This window comes from Elephas maximus, chromosome 18 (assembly GCF_024166365.1).
Source record: "Elephas maximus indicus isolate mEleMax1 chromosome 18, mEleMax1 primary haplotype, whole genome shotgun sequence".
Taxonomy (NCBI): domain Eukaryota; kingdom Metazoa; phylum Chordata; class Mammalia; order Proboscidea; family Elephantidae; genus Elephas; species Elephas maximus.
In genome coordinates, this window is record NC_064836.1 from 21,773,955 (window position 1) to 21,794,240 (window position 20,286).

The 20,286-nt window shown below is 41.0% G+C and overlaps 1 protein-coding gene across 9 annotated transcripts in view; it reads left to right on the top strand.

Annotated features, from left to right (window-relative positions):
• HHAT (hedgehog acyltransferase) overlaps positions 1-20,286 on the top strand; it is a 658,603-nt gene that overhangs the window by 30,108 nt on the left and 608,209 nt on the right. For all 9 annotated transcript variants that reach the window (XM_049858611.1, XM_049858614.1, XM_049858618.1 and 6 more), the window contains exon 3: positions 9,162-9,229. In XM_049858611.1, the coding sequence (XP_049714568.1) occupies positions 9,162-9,229 (68 nt within the window). The remainder of the gene's footprint in view (positions 1-9,161; positions 9,230-20,286) is intronic.

A 20,286-nucleotide genomic window follows, 5' to 3' on the forward strand; every position in this document is an offset into this window, starting at 1 on the left:
CATATTTTTGGAGGATACAATTCAACCCATAATAGTAACCAAACATTTATTTATTAAGCCATCTCTCCATATTGAATTATAATATAATCTTGATCGTGTACTAAATTCTTGGATATACTCCAGATTTTTGGGAGGCTGTCTTTTCTGTTCCATTGATTTCTCAATCAATTCGTACATCAGTACTGTGCTGTTTTAATAATTTTTGCTTTATTAGATGTTTGAGTGTCTGCTAGCGTAAGTTTGTTATTTCCAGACTTTTCTTAGCTATTCTTACCGGTTTATTCTTCCAGATACATATTTAAAATTGAGAATTTCCAAGAGCTGTCATTAGGGATTTAGTTAGAGTTGCATAAACCTAAAAATTAATTTTGTAAAATAATTGACATTCTTATAATATTATGTCTTTCTATCAAGGAATATTGTATTTGTTTTGTTTTTAGTTATTCAAGATCTTCTGTTAATTCCCTTAATAAAAGTTCATGATCTTTTTCATAATGGGCCTCTGAAATTATCTTAAGAATATTAGAGTTTTTCTTTTCCCCCCTTGGGATATTTTCCAGCTGATTATTTCTGGTTTATAGTAAAGGCATTTATTTTGGCTTATCTATTTTATGTTCTAAATAACCATGGTGGTACAGTGGTTAAGCACTCAGCTGCTAACCAAAAGGTCAGTGGTTTAAACCTACCCAGTGGCTCCGAGGGAGAAAAGACCTTGAGATCTGCTCCCCCAAAAATTATATCCTAGAAAACCCTATAGGGCAGTTCTACTCTGTCATACAGGGTTGCTGTGAGTCAGGATCGGTGGTACCCAGCAATAGCAACAACATTTTATATGCTATTGAATTCTGTTAATGATCCATTGGCTTATCAGTTGATTTTCCTGGTTTTTCTAGTTAAGAAAATGTCATCTACAGGTAATGATAATGTTTTTGCTTCATCTGTTATTACTTTAGCTAGGGTTTCTCGTACAATAGTTGGGAAAGGATGGTATCCTTGTTATAATTCTGATTTTAATGGAAATCCTTGTATTGTTTTTACCATTAGTGAAAGGTTGAATAAGTTTTTTGTTTGTTTTGTGTTTTTGTTTCTTTTAATCCTGTTAAGGAATTCTTTTAGCCTCCTTTTACAAAATTTAAAAAATTGACAATAAGTGTTGTTATCTATTTTTAAAGCATCTATTCAGATGATAAATGGTTTTCATTTTTTGACCTATTGATATGATATTTTAAATTATCCAATTTTCTAATTCCATATGGATTCCTAGGACAAACCTACCTTGACCCTGCTTGTTTCTTTACTGTGCTTTAGGCAAAAGTTTACAGCTCAGGTTAATTTCTCATACAAAAATTTATACACGTATTGTTTGTGACATTAGTTGCAATCACCATAATGTGACAGCACACTCCCCCTTTCCACCCTAAGTTCCCTATGTCTATTCAACCAGTTCCTGTCCCTTCCTGCCTTCTCATCTTGCCTCTGGACAGGAGCCTCCCGTTTGGTCTCGTGTTTCTGATTGAACACACCCTCAAGTGTGTTACTTATTGTTTTATAGTCCTGTCTAATCTTTGTCTGAAGAGTGGGTTTCAGAAATGGTTTCATAGTTTTGGGGGTTCCCCCCGTCTCTGTCAGACTGTCGAGTCTGGTCTTTTCACATGAATTTGAGCTCTGCTCCACACTTTTCTCCTGCTCCATCTGGGACTCTCTGTTGTGTTCCCTGTCAGGGCAGTCATTGGTGGTAGCCAGGCACCATCTAGTTCTTCTGGTCTCAGGCTGATGGAGTCTCTAGTTTATGTGGTCCTTTAGTCTCTTGGGCTAATATTTTCCTTGTAGCTTTGGTGTTCTTCATTTTCCTTTGCTACAGGTGGGTTGGGACCAATTGATGCATCATAGATGGCTGCTTGCAAGCTTTTAAGACCCCAAGTGCCACTCACCCCAGGGGGATGCAGAATATTTTCTTAATAAACTTTGTTATGCCAGTTGTCCTAGATGTCCCCTGAAACTATGGTCCCCAGGCCCCAGCCCCAGCTACTCTGTCCCTCAAAGTGTTTGGAGATATCCAGGAAACTTCTTAGCTTTTGGTTTAGTCCAGTTGTGCTGACTTCCCCTGTATTGTGTATTGTCCTTCCCTTCTTGGAAGTTGGTCTACTATTTAGTTAGTGAATTCTCCACCCTCTCCCTCCTCACCCTAGTAATCATCAAAGAATGCTTTTTTCTGTGTTTAAAACTTTATCTACAGTTCTTATATAGTGGTTTCATACAATATTTGTCCTTTTGTGACTAATTTCACTCAGCATATTGCCCTCCAGATTCATCCATGCTGTGAGATGTTTTGTGGATTTGTCAGTGTTCTTCATTGTTGCCTATTATTCCATTTTGTGTATGTACCATGATTTGTTTATTCATATATCTGTTGATGGGCATCTAGGTTATTTCCATCTTTTTGCTATTATGAACAGTGCTACAATGAACATGGGTGTGCATATGCCTATTTGTGTGACAGCTCTTGTTTCTCTAGGATGTATTTCTGGGAGTGGGATTGCTGGATTGTATGGTATTTCTATTTCTAGCTTTTTAAGGAAGCGTCAGGTCGTTTTCCAAAGTGGTTGTACCATTTTGTATTCCCACCAGCAATGTAAGTGTTTCAGTTCCTCCACACCTCTCCAACATTTATTGTTTTGTGGTTTTGGATTAGTGCTAGCTTTGTTGAGGTGAGATGGTATCTCATTGTAGGTTTGATTTGCATTTCTCTAATGGCTAATTATTGTATTTCCTCACGTATCTGTTAGCCACCCGAATGTCTTTTTTAAAAAATATTATTTCTAAGTGAGAGTACTTGGTCTGTAGTTTTATTTTATTTTATTTTTTGTTACATCCTCAAATTTCAGTATCAGCATTCTGTTAATTTTATAAAATGAATGGGAAAGCTTTCCTTTTTCTCATATTATGAAACTGTTTAAGTAGTATCCAAAATGCCTGCATAATTCTTTGAGATTTCATTCACTTGTAAATTTGTCTTGGCGTGGAGTCTCTTTGGGAGTAGATCCATTGAAAACTTTTCAACATCTTTCAGAGTTATTGGTATACTTAGATTTTCTACCTCCTTTTAAGTCAGTTTTAGTAATTTGTGTTTCTCCAGTTTATTGAAATTTTCAAATGTATTAACACATATTTGTATATCAATTCTTACAATGTTTGAAGCCTCTGTTGTCTAATTTCTCCTGTCTTAGGAGGTTTTTAGGAGATTTACCAGAGATTTGTCTATTTAGTAGGCTTATTCTCTTTTTCAAAGAACAAGGTCTTTAATTTATTTATAAATTATACAATTTTTTTTTTTTTCTGTTTTCTTTGAAGATTACTTTCTAATGAGCAGCAGCTACCCTGGACCCTTTTGACTTTATAGAACCCAGAACCAAACCTATCGCTGTCAAGTCAATTCTTACTCACAGCAACTCTATAGGACAGAGGAGAACTGCCCCATGCGGTTTCCAAGGAGTGGCTGGTGGATTCAAACTGCCGATCTTTTGGTCAGCAGCTGTAGCTCACCATAGCTCTTAACCACTGCGCCATCAGGGAGCACACTTTCTTTCATGCAGTGTATGTCTTCCTGAATAGTTGCATATTAATGACATTTTTATAAATCGAATTGTGCTTTCCATTGATTTACATTTTCATTCACAGGTGCTTTATTTTCGATTCTTTAATCTTCAGTGATTGGTAGTTAATGTTTCTCTAAATAAACTCTATGATTCCAGGGAGCCGTGATATTTCAAGAAACTTGGTTTTTATAGGGAAAAATATTTATTTGAGTTGCCATCTCTAGTTTCTTTGTTTTTATGTAGTAGGTGTTCTTACACAATTGACATCAGTTACCTTCTACCTTTTGTATATTCCTGTATACTCCTGTGGGCTTCCTCATCACTAATCTCAGTTTATGAGAAAAAGATACAACAGCTAATTTATAGATGAACTCTTTCTTTTGCACTGTTTGTGCAAGATGCCTACCTCTCATTGGGGATAGGTTTTGTTCATCAGGATATAATTTTTCTTACTTTTGTGATTGGAGGAATTTGGTTACAAAATGGTCAGAACATTTGGAGGCCCCAGCCTAAGGTGGGGTCACAAAGACCACTGGTTCTGTCCTTGAACAGCTAGTCTTGACCTTGGAAGGAGGTGAGATGGCCTGCTGTGGGTGGGGCCACTAGGAGCTCTTCAGTTAGCACAGCCTTTGTGAATGGACTCAAGTGCATAGCCATCGCAGGAGCCAAGGACTTGACAGCCTATTTTGATGGCCAGCATTAATAGTGGGTGTTGTGGCACAACTAAGGCTGTGAGCGCTCTGTTTGACTGCGCTTCTCATTATAGTTGACTCTTGTTTCTGGTAAGGTCGCTGTGAATTGGAATTGACAGCAACGGGTTTGGGTTCTAAGCAATCTTTGATGTATGAATTGCCACCTTCCTATTACAAGTCTCCTAGCCCACACTTCTTCTCAGGCTTGTGCTAGCATTTCCTTCCAGTTCTTGACACTGGTCCTAAGGTGGGTGGGGGATATTGGCTTCTAGTCTGTTTTCTTAATGTATTTAATAAACCTCTCAGTGACTTGGGACAGGGCCGTGGCTGGGAGGGCATCTGAGGGCACCACTTTGTTGTAGACTCCAGAGCCCCTCATCTGCCCTCTGTGCCCCCAGCCAGTGCTCTGGGTTGCACCCCACACACAGAACATGCATGGAGCTCCCTCTTTGACAGTTTCCCCTGGAGCTTCTATTTCTAACAGCTACTCTAAGGATTCCCATGTAGATTGCTCTCCTGGTGGTGCCTCCAAAGCTCCCAGAATTCCTTAGGTGAGTAGCGGATTAGTAGCCTATTTGGGAGGTTTGGAGCCATTTATGCAGTTTATCAGTTTGCCTCCTGTTTACATATCTGATTTGCTTTTGTTCGGGTTATTGTTAAGTCACTTTTTCATTCCCTTAGAGAGGAAATTAGGTGAGGGTTGCCCCGCCACATCTGTTCTAGGGTGAAAACATTACAAAGTTATAGTAAAGCAAAAAGAAAGGTTTTATTCAGCATATGTTCAAAGAGGCAAAAGTAGGAAACAGACAAGCATGTTGCCAGAGCCATGTCTGTCCTAGACTGAGGAAATATCACAGAACAGACAAAGGGAGATAATGGACAAGTATGGTGCCAGAGCCATGTCTGTCCGAGTCCAAGGAATATTATAGAGCAGACAAAAGTGGGAAAACAGACAAGCATGCTGCCAGAGCCATGTCTGCCAGGGGAGGTTACTGAATAATCCGTATATATTAGCATTACAAATGGGCAAAACCATTGAAAACTTCACCTTTTCACAGATTGGCTAGAAACTATTAAGTCACCGTGATTCTACATTTTGAATCATCTTTCTTAACAATCATCATACAGGTTTCAGTAACAACAGTCAGAAGGGTCTTCATTGGTCCAACAAATCTTACTGTTCACTAAATGCAAAGTACGTGGGTCTTTTGTGCTCTGATTTACTAGTTTATGTGAAAGATTCCCTAAGAGGTTTTTTCCAAGATTGTCCTAGCTACTGTCTTTATATTTCAGGGCTCAGTTGATGTATCCTTGTGAGTCCAGCTTCAGCTTGGTCAATTCTCTATGCTCAAGGGCAGGGAATAATGGCTCCAATATTATCTTCTAAATCACATCTCAGGAGTGTCAGGAAAGACTAGCATTTTATCACCCCTCTTCTGTATGAATCACCTACATATGGATATTGGAGATTTGTTTACCAGTAAATTCTCTTATCATACAAGTCCATCTTTTCTGCCTCCTATCCACATTCTCATTTACTGCTACACTCCACAGTAGCCAATGGCTTCCTTTGGAGAAAAATAAAGAACCAGTAGGAGCTGATTTTTCAAATGCGTAGAAACAACTGGGCACATTTCCCTGACAGTAGCTTGTATGAGACGTGTGTGTGTGTGTGTGTGTGTGTGTGTGTGTGTGTGTGTGTGTGTCTTGATTAGGCCCTCTCATTTCCCACACCCCACCCCAGGATTAATTTTCCATAAAAATGTTTAAGGTAAAAGGGGCAGGTTAGTTAGAAGTTTTAAGTAAATGGTTTACCATCACAGCTCATTGACTGTGATTAAAATGCAAATCCTTTCTCTCTTTAGGTAGATGGGCTTTGAGGTAGCCTTTTTTTTGTTGAGGAGGGCTGTGTTGGCGAGAATCAACTGCTGACATAGTAATGAGGGCTCGTTAGCAGGAATGGCTTCCTTTCTGTGTTCTCAGGCAGTTTAGTGGAATGCTGAATTTTGGGAAGTGGCACCTAAAAGAAAGCTGGCTCTATCCTGACAGTCCTGGGTAGCGTGATGAGAGTTCCCCAGGCACAGAGGCTTCCCTTTGTTTGCAGCAGCCTCTTGCTTGGCTGTATTTGAGTTGTGATGAAAACTCCAGTCCAGGGGTGGGGTGTTACCAAAAGAAAAACAAAACAAAACAAAACCCACAGTTGCTGCTGAGCTGACTCCAACCCATGGCAGCCCCACGTGTGTCAGGGTGGAACTGTGCTCCACAGAGTTTTCAATGGCTGATTGTTTGGAAATAGATCGCCAGACCTTTCTAGGTGCCTCTGAATGGATGCAAACCTCCAACCCTTCAGTTAGCAGCTGAGCGTGTTAACCTTTTGTACCACTGCGGGGGACTCCAGATTGTTACCTAACCCCAAACCCATTGCCATTGAGTTGATTCTGACTCATAGCAACCCTTTAGGGGAGAGTAGAACTGCCCCATTGGGTTTCCAAGGAGCAGCTGGTGGATTCCAACTTCCGACCTTTTGGTTAGCAGCCGAACTCTTAACCACTGTGCTACCAGGGCTCCTAGGTTGTTACGTAAGAAGGCATAATCAAAGAAGTCCTGAGGGTCTTAGCTCTTCATGGGAAAATATCAGCCGCAGGTTTACTCAGCTTCCCCTCTTTTATGTGAACTAAATTCTGTAGCTGTGAAATTTCAGCTAATATAAAGCCAATAGGAAGACAGTGATTTCTAAAGTGGTTATGAAAGTGTAAAAATGGATTTAAGTTGTTGTAATTTAAAAATGTGTGCCGTAGCATTTGTTTGTGTCAAGAAATCAGACAAGGATGATTTTGTAGGACTTCTCCAAAACCTGAGGGGAGATTTTGGTCTGAGCTCAGCTGTCCAGTACTATAGCCACATGTGGCTAACGAGCACTTGAAATGTGGCTACTGCAAATTGAAATGTGTTGTAAGGATAACTTGTATGTTGTGTTTTAAAGAATTAGTATGAAAAAGTATAAAATAGCTCATTGATAATTGCTTAATGTTCATTACATGTTAATATATTTTGGATACACTGGGATAAATAAAATATACTAAGATTAACTTCACCTGTTTCTTTTTACTTTTTAAATTGTGCTTGCTTGGAATTAAAAAATTATATATGTGGCTCCCATTGTTGGCGTAGTGGTTAAGAGCTTGGCTAACCAAAAGGTCAGCAGTTTGAATTCACCAGCCACTCCCTGGAAACCCTGTGGGGCAGTTCTACTCTGTCCGATGGATTCACTATGAGTAGGAATCAACTCTATGGCAATGGGTTTTTTTTTTTTTTGTCTCCTAGAAACTCTGGTGGTGTAGTGGTTAAGTGCTATGGCTACTAACCAAAGGGTTGGCAGTTTGAATCCACCAGGCACTCCTTGGAAATTCTATGGGGCAGTTCTAGTCTGTCCTATAGGGTCCCTATGAGTCGGAATTGACTCAACAGCAGTGGGTTTGGTTTTTATCTGCAGAATGTTCCTTTTTCCCACTAGAGGGAGATATGTTCCAGCTTCAGGAAGCCTGGTTCTTAGCATGTACATTTCACTGCTCCTGAATGCACTCCTCTTCCAGGAGGAGAAAAAAAAAAAAAAAGAACTCAAGCTTACTTTGTTTGAATTTGTCTTAAGTGTGATGTCTCCAGACACTGCAGTCTGTATGACAGTGAAACCAAAACAGAAGAGGGAAGAGATAGAGATGTTTCCACCCTCTTTGCATCAGTAAACCCAGAGGTTCTGTTACTCCTTTGCTGAATTGCAGCAGCTTGCCGTTTATTTACTGACTCTTTCCTTGGAATTGTGTCCGCACAATGTGGCACACACACCTCCTTTGCAGCTATAACAGAAAGGGTGAGTGCCCAAATGCAATGCCCACCTCCAGTTTCATAGCACTCATCAAAACTGTTGTAATTTCTTGATTGTCTATTTTCCCCAGTGTACAAAGCCCCAGGAGGGCAAAAGGCATGCCACTCTTGTTCTGTTTCATCCTTAGTATCTCCCACTGTGCTTGGTTATTGTACACCCACAAGAAGTATTTGAATAAAGATTTTGTCATATCTTTCATTTTAAACCTATTGTATTACTTACTTATAAACATGCTTATTACATTATATTATTGCATTTTATAATCTCATTGTTAGCTGACATCGAGTCAGCCCCCAATTCCTGATGACTCCATGTACAATGCAACAAAATGCTACCCGGTCCTGCACCATTCGCGTGACTGGTTGCGGATTGGAGTGCTGTGATCCATAGTTTTCCATGCAGATTGCCAGGCCTTTCTTCCTACTCTATCTTTAGTCTGCAAGCTCTGCTGAAACCTGTTCACCATCATAGTAAGAGGCAAGCCTCCGCTGACACATGAGTGGTGGCAGTGCATGAGGCGCATCGACCAGGAAATGAATCTGGGTCTCCAGCATAGAAGAGAGAATTCTACCACTGAACCACCACTGCCCCTGTAGTCTTGTTAGCACTATATAATAAAACATAGTTATGATCACCATAATTTTGTGCCATGGTCTGTTATAAACTTTTTAACTGCCTCTATGAGCAGAATATTGGCACTAATCCCGCCATGTTTCTCTCGTTGGAAGCTTTTCTCTCTTTCCCTTTCCTTTTGTACCCCTTATTACAAGATGCAGGGGGCATTTCCATCAGCCCTAGCACGTATTTCCACAAACCCAGGTCACAGTACACTGGAGAGAAAGGTCAAGGAGTGTGACCTGTTTCCATGCCTGTTGCTTAGGCCACAGGCACCTCTTCCATGGACATGTTCCCATTTCTTTTAGTGAGTCTGGTATTAAATCAACCCAGCACTATTTAGATTTGTGACTAATGGAGACTCTTTCTTGTCAGAACATGAAGAGGAACTGGACCAAGAATTTGAGCTGGAGACTGATGCTTTATTTGGAGGACTGAAGAAGGTATGAAGTAGATACATGATAAACCTTCTCAATTTCCATACCTGATTTTACTATTTTGTCTTACTTTTAGTTTTGGTGTTGGTCCTGGCAGAGTATTTAGTAACAACTTGGCATTCAGTACCTTTTCTGTTGTAAGATTATGTGGACTGACCTTATGCGTGTGCTAGATTGGTAAGGCATTCCCCATGGTCTTTATCTTCAGGTCATCTGCTCTCCTCTCAAGATGCCAGAAACTGATTATGTAACCCTATCAATTAGTACAAATTTCCCTTTTATGAAGTTCAGGAAGTTTTTTTCTCTGACTTGCCCCAATCTGTTAGAATCAAGTGTGGCCCCTGAACTCCCCTTACCAACTACTGTCAGTCATAGGAACTTCTTTGTCCTTCCTGCCTTCAGTGGCCCGAGTCATCTACACTGCTACAGAACATGCTACTGTTCCCTTCTTCTCCCTGTGTCCTAGATCCCTAGGGTTGCAGTAGCAAATGGCACAAGTGGGTGGCTTTAAAGAACAGGAGGCAGGTAGTCTGAGTTCAGCTTGTGGCTCTAGGGGGTAGGCCTTTCCTTGTTTCAGCTTCTAGTAGCTGACAATCCTTGGAGTTCCTGGGTTTGTAAATGTATCTCCCTCCCTTGTCTTCAGAGAGAGTGTCTTTCCCCACATGTGTGTGCTTGTCTGTGTGTCTAATCAGCTCTTTATATCACTCAGAAGTGGTTAGGTTTAGGACACACTCTGCACTGAGATGATTCATTAGCATAACAAAGAAAACTGTTTCTATGCAGGATGACATCTACAGGTATAGGAGTTAGGATTGTAAGACATATTTTTTGGGGACACGGTTCAATCCAGAATACCCTGGTGCTGCTGTGACAGTGAGCTGGCTCATTTATCTTCTGCTGCCGCTCATTTTACCTGTGTAGGTAGTGAGCAGGCTGACTGTTGTTCTGCCATATCCCCGCACCCTTCTAGATGTGACGGTAGCACTTCTCCTTTGGAGTATGTCCTGAGTGACTACTGCAGCCCCCTTTTCAGTAGAGAGGTGCTAGGCTATCTTTTTCTCTCTCCAGAACCTCTTTTCTTTTGAGGCTGGGATTCTTCTCATTCCTTCCCTTTCAGTTTCTGGGAATGATCGAGTAGTCCAAGCTTCAGCTCATGGTTTGGGGTTTAGGTTAAGGCTAGTTATAAGCTGTGTATTTATTTTTTCCAAGTGTTATGATAGATTTTAAAAAAGATATAAAAGTATTTTTTAAAAGTTATTTTTACACTAAGTGCATAGTATAGTGGCCATGTTTTAAGTTCAGTCAGCTTTTGTGGACTGGCTTGGATACATAAAATATTGCTGCATTTCAAGTTCTGAACACCTGACTTACAAATAAACTTTTGGAAGACAATTCATTTTCAAATTGGGCACTTCCTGTACTGACATAATTCTACTTGACAGTTGGCAAATCTTGCTTAGAATTGTAACAAATTCACCTTGATTTCCATTTTGATTCTCTAGTGTAGCCTCTCTTTTCCAGCTCTGTACAGAACCACTATATTAGATATAAGACCAATGTTTGGGTCTAGGAGAGTGTCCTGCCTGGGTGGGGCGCCACTCCTGGCTTATGTTGTTCTACCCACCAGATAGTTCCATGAAAAATTAGATGTTATATTGAATATTTCATTCTTTGAATCCAGTTGTAAATGTTTCTTATTTAAGGCTTTTTGAGTATTATGTAAGACATGTAAGGTGGGTAACACTGTGCCCATTTCTGAGATGAGGAAATTGGGGAAGCTTTATGCCATGGTGGAACTTGAGATGTAACAGGATGTAGCCCCTGTGAGTGTCTGGGATTGACTCTTTAAGAATATAACTATTGAATCTCTTTCAGCAGGAAAAATAGTGACTTATTTTCCTTTCAGAGTCACAGTTCAGCCATTTCGGATAGTACTGTATTGTTTGTCAGGGACAAAAATAAGCAAACCCATTTTGGCCTAGGAGACTTATAGCTGAAGAGAAACAATCCTGAGGCAGCATGAGGAATGGAACACAGGGGCAGGCCCCAACAAGTTTTGGAGCCACCACAGATTTCACTGTCAAGGGGCAGGCACAGCCCTGCTGTGAGCTGCTACTTCTAGACAAAGGGGCTTTGTCTCCCCTGACTTCCCAGCTACCACAATTCTACCACGTCCAGCTACTTAACAACCTGCTAAGGCTCTGAAGTCCTGGAAAGATGCTTCTTCTAAGCATTCTCACCACAGCCCTCCATAACAGGGCACAGGTGAGGGGTGTGAGGTTCAGGCCAACCCTGCTTTCATAGAAACGTGCACAAAGTGCACACACACGCCTTTGGACCTCCAAGGACTTGGTGCTTTGTCATCTCTGTCTGTACCCCCATCCGTCTGACCATCCTTCCCTCTGTGCAGTGCTTATAGAGCATTTCTGTTCTCCTCCTCCCTATTTCTCAATACCTTGCATATGGAGTGGCTCTGGGTTTAGTGAGAAAATGATGAGGTCCTGGCGGATGGCAGGATGAAGGAACTCGGTACTGTGTCCTTGGTGAAGACCATAAAACAGGCACAGACAGTATATAGTGATGGGCATTCACAGATGTTGGGTGAAAGTCTTATTTCAGCAACAACAAAGGTCTGATAGGTTCTGGTCACTCCTTGCTGAATATTTCCTCTTTTAGGAGGTGACAAGTGCTACTCGCATCTCAATTCTAACCAAAAAAAGATATTAAGCATGAATAGAAATTGTGAACTTTAGAAGAAAGCTATGTTCTTTGACCAGCCCATATCCTGAATGTTAGTCTTCAGCAGGTTTCTAAATCTCAGCACTATTGATATTTTAGATCAGATCATTCTTTGTTGGGGGAGGGACTGTCCTGTTCATTATAGAATGTTTAGCAGCATTCCTGGCCTCTGACTATTAGATGGCAAGCCTAGTGGCATAGTGGTTAAGTGCTATGGCTGCTAACCAAATGACATCTATTATTGATGAGCTTGCAAAATTGTGCAGTCACTGTAGAAAATGGTTTGGTGGTTCCTCAAAAAGTTAAACATAGAATTATGATATGCTCTAGCAATTCCACTCCTAGGTATATACCCAAAAGAATCGAAATCAGGAGTGCAGACAGATTCTTGTACACCAGTGTTCATTGCAGCACAATTCACAATAGCCAAAAAGTGGAAACAGCGTAAATGCCAATTAACAGATAAACAAAATGTGGGATATTACTTAGCCATACAGAGAAATGAAGTTCTGAAACATGCTACAACATGAATGAATCTCGAAAACATGTTGAGTGAAATAAGTCACAAAAGGACATATCTTATATGATCCCAGTTATATGAAGTATCTAGAAGAGGCAAGTATATAGCTGTGATGTTGTGTGTCAACTTAGCTAGGCTATGATTCTCAGTGGCTTGGCAGACATTGGACTGATTGCTCTTCCATAATATTATATAGTATAATCACTTTCCATTTTGTGATCTGATATGAGCAGCTAGTCAGTTGAAAGGGGAGATTCCTTGGGGATGTGGCCTGCCTCCAGTGTATAAATGGATCTTCTGGCAAAGCTCACTCTCTTTCTCAACCCCGCACTCTTCTCATTGCCTGACCTCCAGTACTTGGGACGTCAGCCTGATGAAGTCTCTAGCCTGGTGCCTGACCTGCAGACTTTGGATTCACCCACCCCCACAACCTCATGAGCGAGCAGAGGCCTCCAGCCTGCTACCTGACCTACAGCTTTTGGGTTTGTCAGTCCCTGCACCCATGTGAGCTAGCAGAGGTCTTCAGCCTGTTGCCTGAAAAATGTATTTGGGACTTGTTAGTCCCCCCAACTGTGTGAGCCATATCCTCATCATTGCCCAAGCCATTTCCTTGAAGTAAATTTCTCTCTGTATGGATTTTATGCACACTTCACTGATTTTGCTCCTCTAGAGAACCCAGACTAAGAAAGTAACTGAAATTTTTTAGTGGTTACCAGGGAAGGTGAGAGGGAGGGACTCAATGCTTAGGGGATACTGAGTTTCTGTTAAGCATGATGGTATAATCTGGGAATAGATAAGGCAGTGGTTGAACAACGTGATGAACATAATTAATGTCACTGAACTGTACATGTGACGATTGTTGAAATGTCAGATATTTATATATATATGTATATACTGCAATAAAAAAAAAAATTGCAGACATTACAAAACCCTTCGCTGCGAACCACTGGTCTACAATCATATTTAAGTGCCTTTGCCCACCCCCTGTGCCTTGCGGCTTTCCTGTTTCTTACCTTTGCTCCTCTGGTTCTCTCATTTGGATTGTGCCTCACCCCTCCGTCTCTCATCCTTAGATCTCAGCCAGGTACCTCCCTGTCATGGAAGCATTGCCTGGACCTCGAAGTCGGGCTTAATGCATGTAGTTCCTGACATTTCTCTGCCCTTTTCTTCTCACTTCCTTCCACAAATACAGCTTTTCATGTGAGTTTCCGTGCCTGAGTCCATGTTGAGTGCTGGGGTCACAGTGGTGAGCCAGATGAACAAGGTTTCCATCCTGATTTCTCCTAGTGGGGAGAGACTGACAGTTAATAAATGAACAAATCTAACAGCTACAGTCTGAGGTAAAGGATATGAAGGAAATGAATAGGGTGATGTGATATTAGTGCTTTGGATCTTGTCTCTTACCCTATTATGACAAAATTATTTGTACAAACTTATTCTCATTGTCCATCCCACATGAGACTCTTAAGTCCCACAAGGGCAGGGCTGGAATATAATCATTTTTGTATCTTCAGTGCTGGGCACAGGGAAGATGAGTGATTTATTGAATTTAACTGAGGAAAAAATGAATAACATTGTGTTATGTTGCAACACCCCCACGTATCTGTCAGTTTGTTGTACTTTGGGGGCATGTGTGTTGCTGTGATGCTGGAAGCTATGCCACCAGTATTCAGGTACCAGCAGGGTCACCCATGGAGAACAGGTTTCAGCTGAGCTTCCAGACTAAGACAGACTAGGAGAAGGACCCAGCAGTCTACTTCTGAAAAGAATTAGCCAGTGAAAACCTTATGAATAGCAGGAAAACATTGCCTGATATAGTGAGCTCCCCGGGTTGGAAGGCGTTCAAATGACGACTGGGGAAGAGCTGCTTCCTCAAAATACAGTTGACCTTAATGATGTGGATGGGGTAAAGCTTTCAGGACCTTCATTTGCTGATGTGGCATGACTCAAAATGAGAAGAAACAGCTGTAAACATCCAGTAATTATTGGAACGTGGAATGTACGAAGTATGAATCTAGAAAAATTGGAAATCATAAAAAATGAAATCAAACACATAAACATCGATATCCTAGGCATCAGTGATCTGAAATGGACTGGTATTGGCCATTTTGAATCGGACAGTCACGTAGTCTCCAGGAATGACAACTTGAAGAGGCATGGTGTTGGGTTCATTGTCAAGAAGAACATTTCAAGGTCTATCCTGAAGTATAACACTGTTAGTGATAGGATAATATCCATACACCTACAAGGAAGATCAGTTATTATGACTATTATTCATATTTACACACCAAGCACTAAGGCCAAAGATGAAGAAATTGAAGATTTTTATCAGCTTCTGCAGTGTGAAATTGATTGAACATGGAATCAGGATGCATTGATAATTATTGGTGATTGGAATGCAAAAGTTGGAAACAAAGAAGAAGGATTGGTAGTTGGAAAATATGGCCTTGGTGATAGAAACAATGCCGGAGATCGAATGATAGCATTTTGCAAGACCAATGATTTCTTCATTGAAAATGCCTTTTTTCACCAACATAAACAGCAAATATACACATGGACCTCGCCAGTTGGAATACATAGGAATCAAATTGACCACATCTGTGGTAAGAAACGATGGAAAAGCTCAATATCATCAGTCAGAACAAGGCCAGGGGCCAACTGAGGAACAGAGCATCAGTTGTTTATATGCAAGTTCAGGTTGAAACTGAAGAAAATCAGAGCAAGTCCACGAGAGCCAAAATACAGCATTGAATATATCCCACCTGGATTTAGAGTCCATCTCAAGAACAGATTTGATGCGTTGAATACTAATGACTGAAGACCAAATAAGTTGTAGAATGACATCAAAGACATCATACATGAAGAAAGAAAGAAGTCATTGAAAAGACAGAAAAAAAAGAAAAAACCAAGATGGGTATCAGAGGAGCCTGAAACTTACTGTCTAGTGTTGAGCAGCTAAAGTGAAAGGAAGAAATGATAAAGTAAAAGAACTGAACAGAAAATTTCAAAGGGTAGCTCGATAAGACAAGGTAAAGTATTACAATGACATGTACAAAGAGCTGGAGATAGAAAACCAAAAGGGAAGAACGTGTTCAGCATTTCTCAAGCTGAAAGAACTGAAAAAAAAAATTCAAGCCTTGAGTTGCAATAGCAAAGGATTCTATGGGGAAAATATTAGACAATGCAGGAAGCATCAAAAGAAAATGGAAGGAACACACAGAGTCATTATACCAAAAAAGAATTAGTTGATGTTCAACCATTTCAAGAGGTAGCATATGATCAGGAACCGATGGTGCTGAGGGAGGAGGTCCAAACTGTACTGAAGGCATTGGTGAAGAACAAGGGTCCAGGAATTGACGGAATATCATTTGAGATGTTTCAGCAAATAGATGGAGCCCTGGAAGTGCTCGCTCGTCTATGCCAAGAAGTTTGGAAGACACCTACCTGGCCAACCAACTGGAAGAGATCCATATTTATGCCTATTCCCAAGAAAAGTGATCCAACCGAATGTGGAAGTTATCCAACAATATCCTTAATATCACACGAAAGCAAAATTTTGCTGAAGATAATTCAAGAGCAGCTGCAGCAGTATGTTGACAGGGAACTGTCAGAAATTTAGGCTGGATTCAGAAGAGGACGTGGAACCAGGGATATCATTGCTGATGTCAGATAGATCCTGGCTGAAAACAGAGAATACCAGAAGAACATTTACCTGTGTTTTATTGACTATGCAAAGGCATTTGACTGTGAGGATCATAACAAATTATGGATAACATTGAGAAGAATGGGAATTCCAGAACACTTAATTGTGCTCATGAGGAACCTGTGCATAGATCAAGAGGCAGTTGTTCGGACAGAACAAGGGGATAGTGAGTGTTTTAAAGTCAGGAAAGGTGTGCGTCAGGGTTGTATCCTTTCACCGTATTTATTCAGCCTGTATGCTGAGCAGATAGTCTGAGAAGCTGGACTGTATGAAGACGAACGGGGCATCAGGATTGGGGGAAGACTCATTAACAGCCTGTGATATGCAGGTGACACAACCTTGCTTGCTAAAAGTGAGGAGGACTTGAAGCACTTACTAATGAAGATCAAAGACCACAGACTTCGGTATGGATTACATCTCAACATAAAGAAAACAAAAATCCTTAAAACTGGACCAGTAAACAACATTATGATAATGGAGAAAAGATTGAGGCTGTCAAGGATTTAACTTTACTTGGAACACAGTCAACACCCATGGAAGCAGCAGTAAGGAAATCAAAAGACACATTGCATTGGGCCAATCTGCTGCAAAAGACCTCTTTAAAGTGTTGAAAAGCAAAGGTGTCACCTTGAAGACTAAGGTGCGCTTGACCCAGGCCATGATGTTTTCAATCACATCATATGCATGTGAAAGTTACACAATGAATAAAGAAGACCAAAGAAGAATTGACACCTTTGAATTGTGGTGTTGGCGAAGAATATTGAGTATACCATAGGTTGCCAAAAGAACGAACAAATCTATCTTGGAAGAAATACAGCCAGAATGCTCCTTAGAAGCAAGGACAGTGAGACTACGCCTCACACACTTTGGACATCTTATCAGGAGGGACCAGTCCCTGGAGAAGGACATCATGCTTGGTAAAGTACAGGGTCAGCGGAAAAGAGGAAGACCCTCAATGAGATGGATTGATACAGTGGCTGAAACAATGGGCTCAAGCATAATGATTGTAAGGGTGGCACAGGATTGGGCAGTGTTTCGTTCTGTGGTACACAGGGTCGCTATGAGTTGGATCCGACTCATCGGCACCTAATAACAACAACCACCACAAGGTTGCAACATTGAAGTAAATGTGTGGTTGGAATACGTGTTGTTGTTGTCAGCTGTGATCAAATCAGCCCGACTCATGGAAACCCCGTGCGCAAAGAAACAAAATGCTGCCCGTCTGCACCGTCTTCATGATTGGTTGCAGATCAGATGTTGTGATCCATAGGGCTTTCATTGGCTGAGTTTTGGAAATAGATTGCCAGGCCCTTCTTTCTAGTTTGTCTTAGTGTGAAACCTGTTCAGCATCATGGCACAGGCAAGCCTCCACTGACAGATGGGTGCTACACATGAGCTGCACTGACTGAGAATCAAACCTGAGTTGTAGGTAAGTGCTAAGTTGGGGAACTGCTTATAGTCAGAGCATGGAGAGGTCACCGTGGGCACAAGTAATCACAAACTGCTACTGGGAGGGGGCTGACCATCAGCTGAGCGCCAAAGAACAAGTAGGATTTGGCAAGGTTGTCAGTGGAGGAGATGCTCTTCCAGAGGGGCTCAGTATGATTAGAAAAGGGGAGGACATGTTAGGGAGACAGGCACTCAAGTGAAACTTCATTTAGGACAGTGAAAAGGAGCTGAGCCTGACCATCAGCCCTCCAATTTTTGATGATGTTAGGGTTTTGAGGATTATAGTCTAAATCTGGGAATGCCTTTGAGCCTTGTAATTTCTTTGGTGTAAAGCTGATTGTACTTTCTGAGACACCAGATGTGGTGGGGGAGCTGCATTTGGGAAAATCATTATGTGGAATATAGGAATGGAAAGTTATGTGGAAAGAGATGATGGATATAAAACACTAGCATGTATGTGCATGGTGCGGAATAGATGCTCAGTACATGATGTTGTGGTTATTGTTATTTTTTCCCTCAGCAGATAGTGATGTTCTTGCTTTTGAGTTAAGAATTGCTGGTTTCCCCTCTCTGCCAAAGAGGTAATGTTCTACAAAGAAACATTTAATATAGAAGAGAGCTGTTACTGAAGAGTGTTACAAGTAATAAATGCTTAATTTATTTCATTTTACCGTACTTATTCAATCTGTATGCAAAGCAAATAATCCAGAAAGCTGAACTATATGAAGAACAGGGCATCAGGATTGGAGGAAGACTCATTAACAACCTGCATAGTGCACATGACACAAACTTGTTCACTGAAAGTGAAGAAGAGTTAAATCACTTACTGATGAAGGTCAAAGACCACAGCCTTCAGTATGGATCACACCTCAACATAAAGAAAACAAAAACCCTCACAACTGGACCAATAAGCAACATCACAATAAATGGAGAAAAGATTGAAGTTGTCAAGGATTTCATTTTACTTGGATCCATAATCAACTCTTATGGAAGGAGCAGTCAAGAAATCAAATGACACATTACATTGGACACATCTGCTCCAAAAAATCTCTTTAAAGTGTTAAAAAGCAAAGATGTCACCTTGAAGACTAAGGTGCACCTGACCCGAGCCATAGTGTTTTCATTCGCCTCATGTGCATATGAAAGCTGAACAATGAATAAGGAAGACTGAAGAAGAATTGTTATGAGTCTGAATCCACTGGACGGCAGTGGGTTTGGTTTTGGTTTGAAGAAGAATTGGTGCCTTTAAATTGTGGTGATGAAGAATATTGAGTATACCACGGATTGCCAGAAGAATGAACAAATCTGTCTTGGAAGAGGTACATCTAGAATGCTCCTTAGAAGCAAGGATGGTGAGACTACCTCTCACATAATTTGGACATATTATCAGGAGGAATCAGTCCCTAGTGAAGGACATCATGCTTGGTAAAGTAGACGGCCAGTGAAAAAGTGGAACACCCTCAACGAGATGGATTAACAGAGTGGCTGCAACAATGGGCTCAACCATAACAACTGTGAGGATGGTGCAGGACCGGGGAGTGTTTTGTTCTGTTGTATGTAGGGTTGCTATGAGTCGGAACAACAGCAACAACAATCTCTTCCCTGAGAACACATTTTCCTGTGTCAGGTTTTGAAAACTGGGTCATCCCTGTACATGAACCGTTCTTTCAGAAGTAGAGAGTCCCTGGGTGGTGCAGACAGTTAACAAGGTTGGCTACTAACTGAAAGGTTGGAGGTTGGAGTTTACCCAGAGACCCCTTGGAAGAGAGGCCTGGCAATATACTTCCGAAAAATCAGCCACTGAAAACCCTTTGGAACGCAGTTCTACTCTGACACACACTGGGTTGCCATGAGTCAGCGGCAACTGGTAACAAGTTCAGAATTACAATCAGAACGGACTTTATAGCACCCGACAGAAGGATTAGGAAGAAAGACAGACTAGGAAGGTGTTATGGTTTGAATTGTGTCCCCCAAAAACATGTGTCAACTTGTCTAGGCCATGATTTCCAGTATTGTGTGGTTGTCCTCCATTTTGTGATTTGATATAATTTTCCTAAGTGTTGCAAATCCTAACATCTATGATATTAATGAGGCAGAATTAGAGGCAAGTATGTTAATGAGGCAGGACACAACTACAGGATTAGGTTATATCTTGAGTCGATCTCTTTTGAGATATAAAAGAGAGAAGCAAGCAGAGAGGAGGAGTATCTCATTACAACCAAGCAAGAAGAGCCAGGAGCAGAGCATATCCTTTGGACCTAGGGTGCTGAGAAGTTCTTAGACCAGAGGAAGATTGATGACGAGGACCTTTTGCCAGAACTGACAGAGAGAGAAAACCTTCCCCTGGAGCTGGCACCCTGAATTTGTACTTCTAGCCTCCTAAACTGTGAGAGAATAAACTTCTGTTTGTTAAAGCCATCCACTTGTGGTATTTCTGCTATAGCAGCGCTAGATAACTAGGTAACTCCTGGTACCAGGGTAGGGTGCTGCTCAAATAGATATCTAAAATGTGGAAGTAGTTTTGAAACTGTGAATGGGTAGAGGCTGGAATAGTTTTAAAGTACCTGATAGTTAAAACCTAGATTGCCTTGAAGAAGTTCTTTGTGAAATTATGGACATGAAAGACAGTTTTGGTGCGAGTTCAGAAGGAAG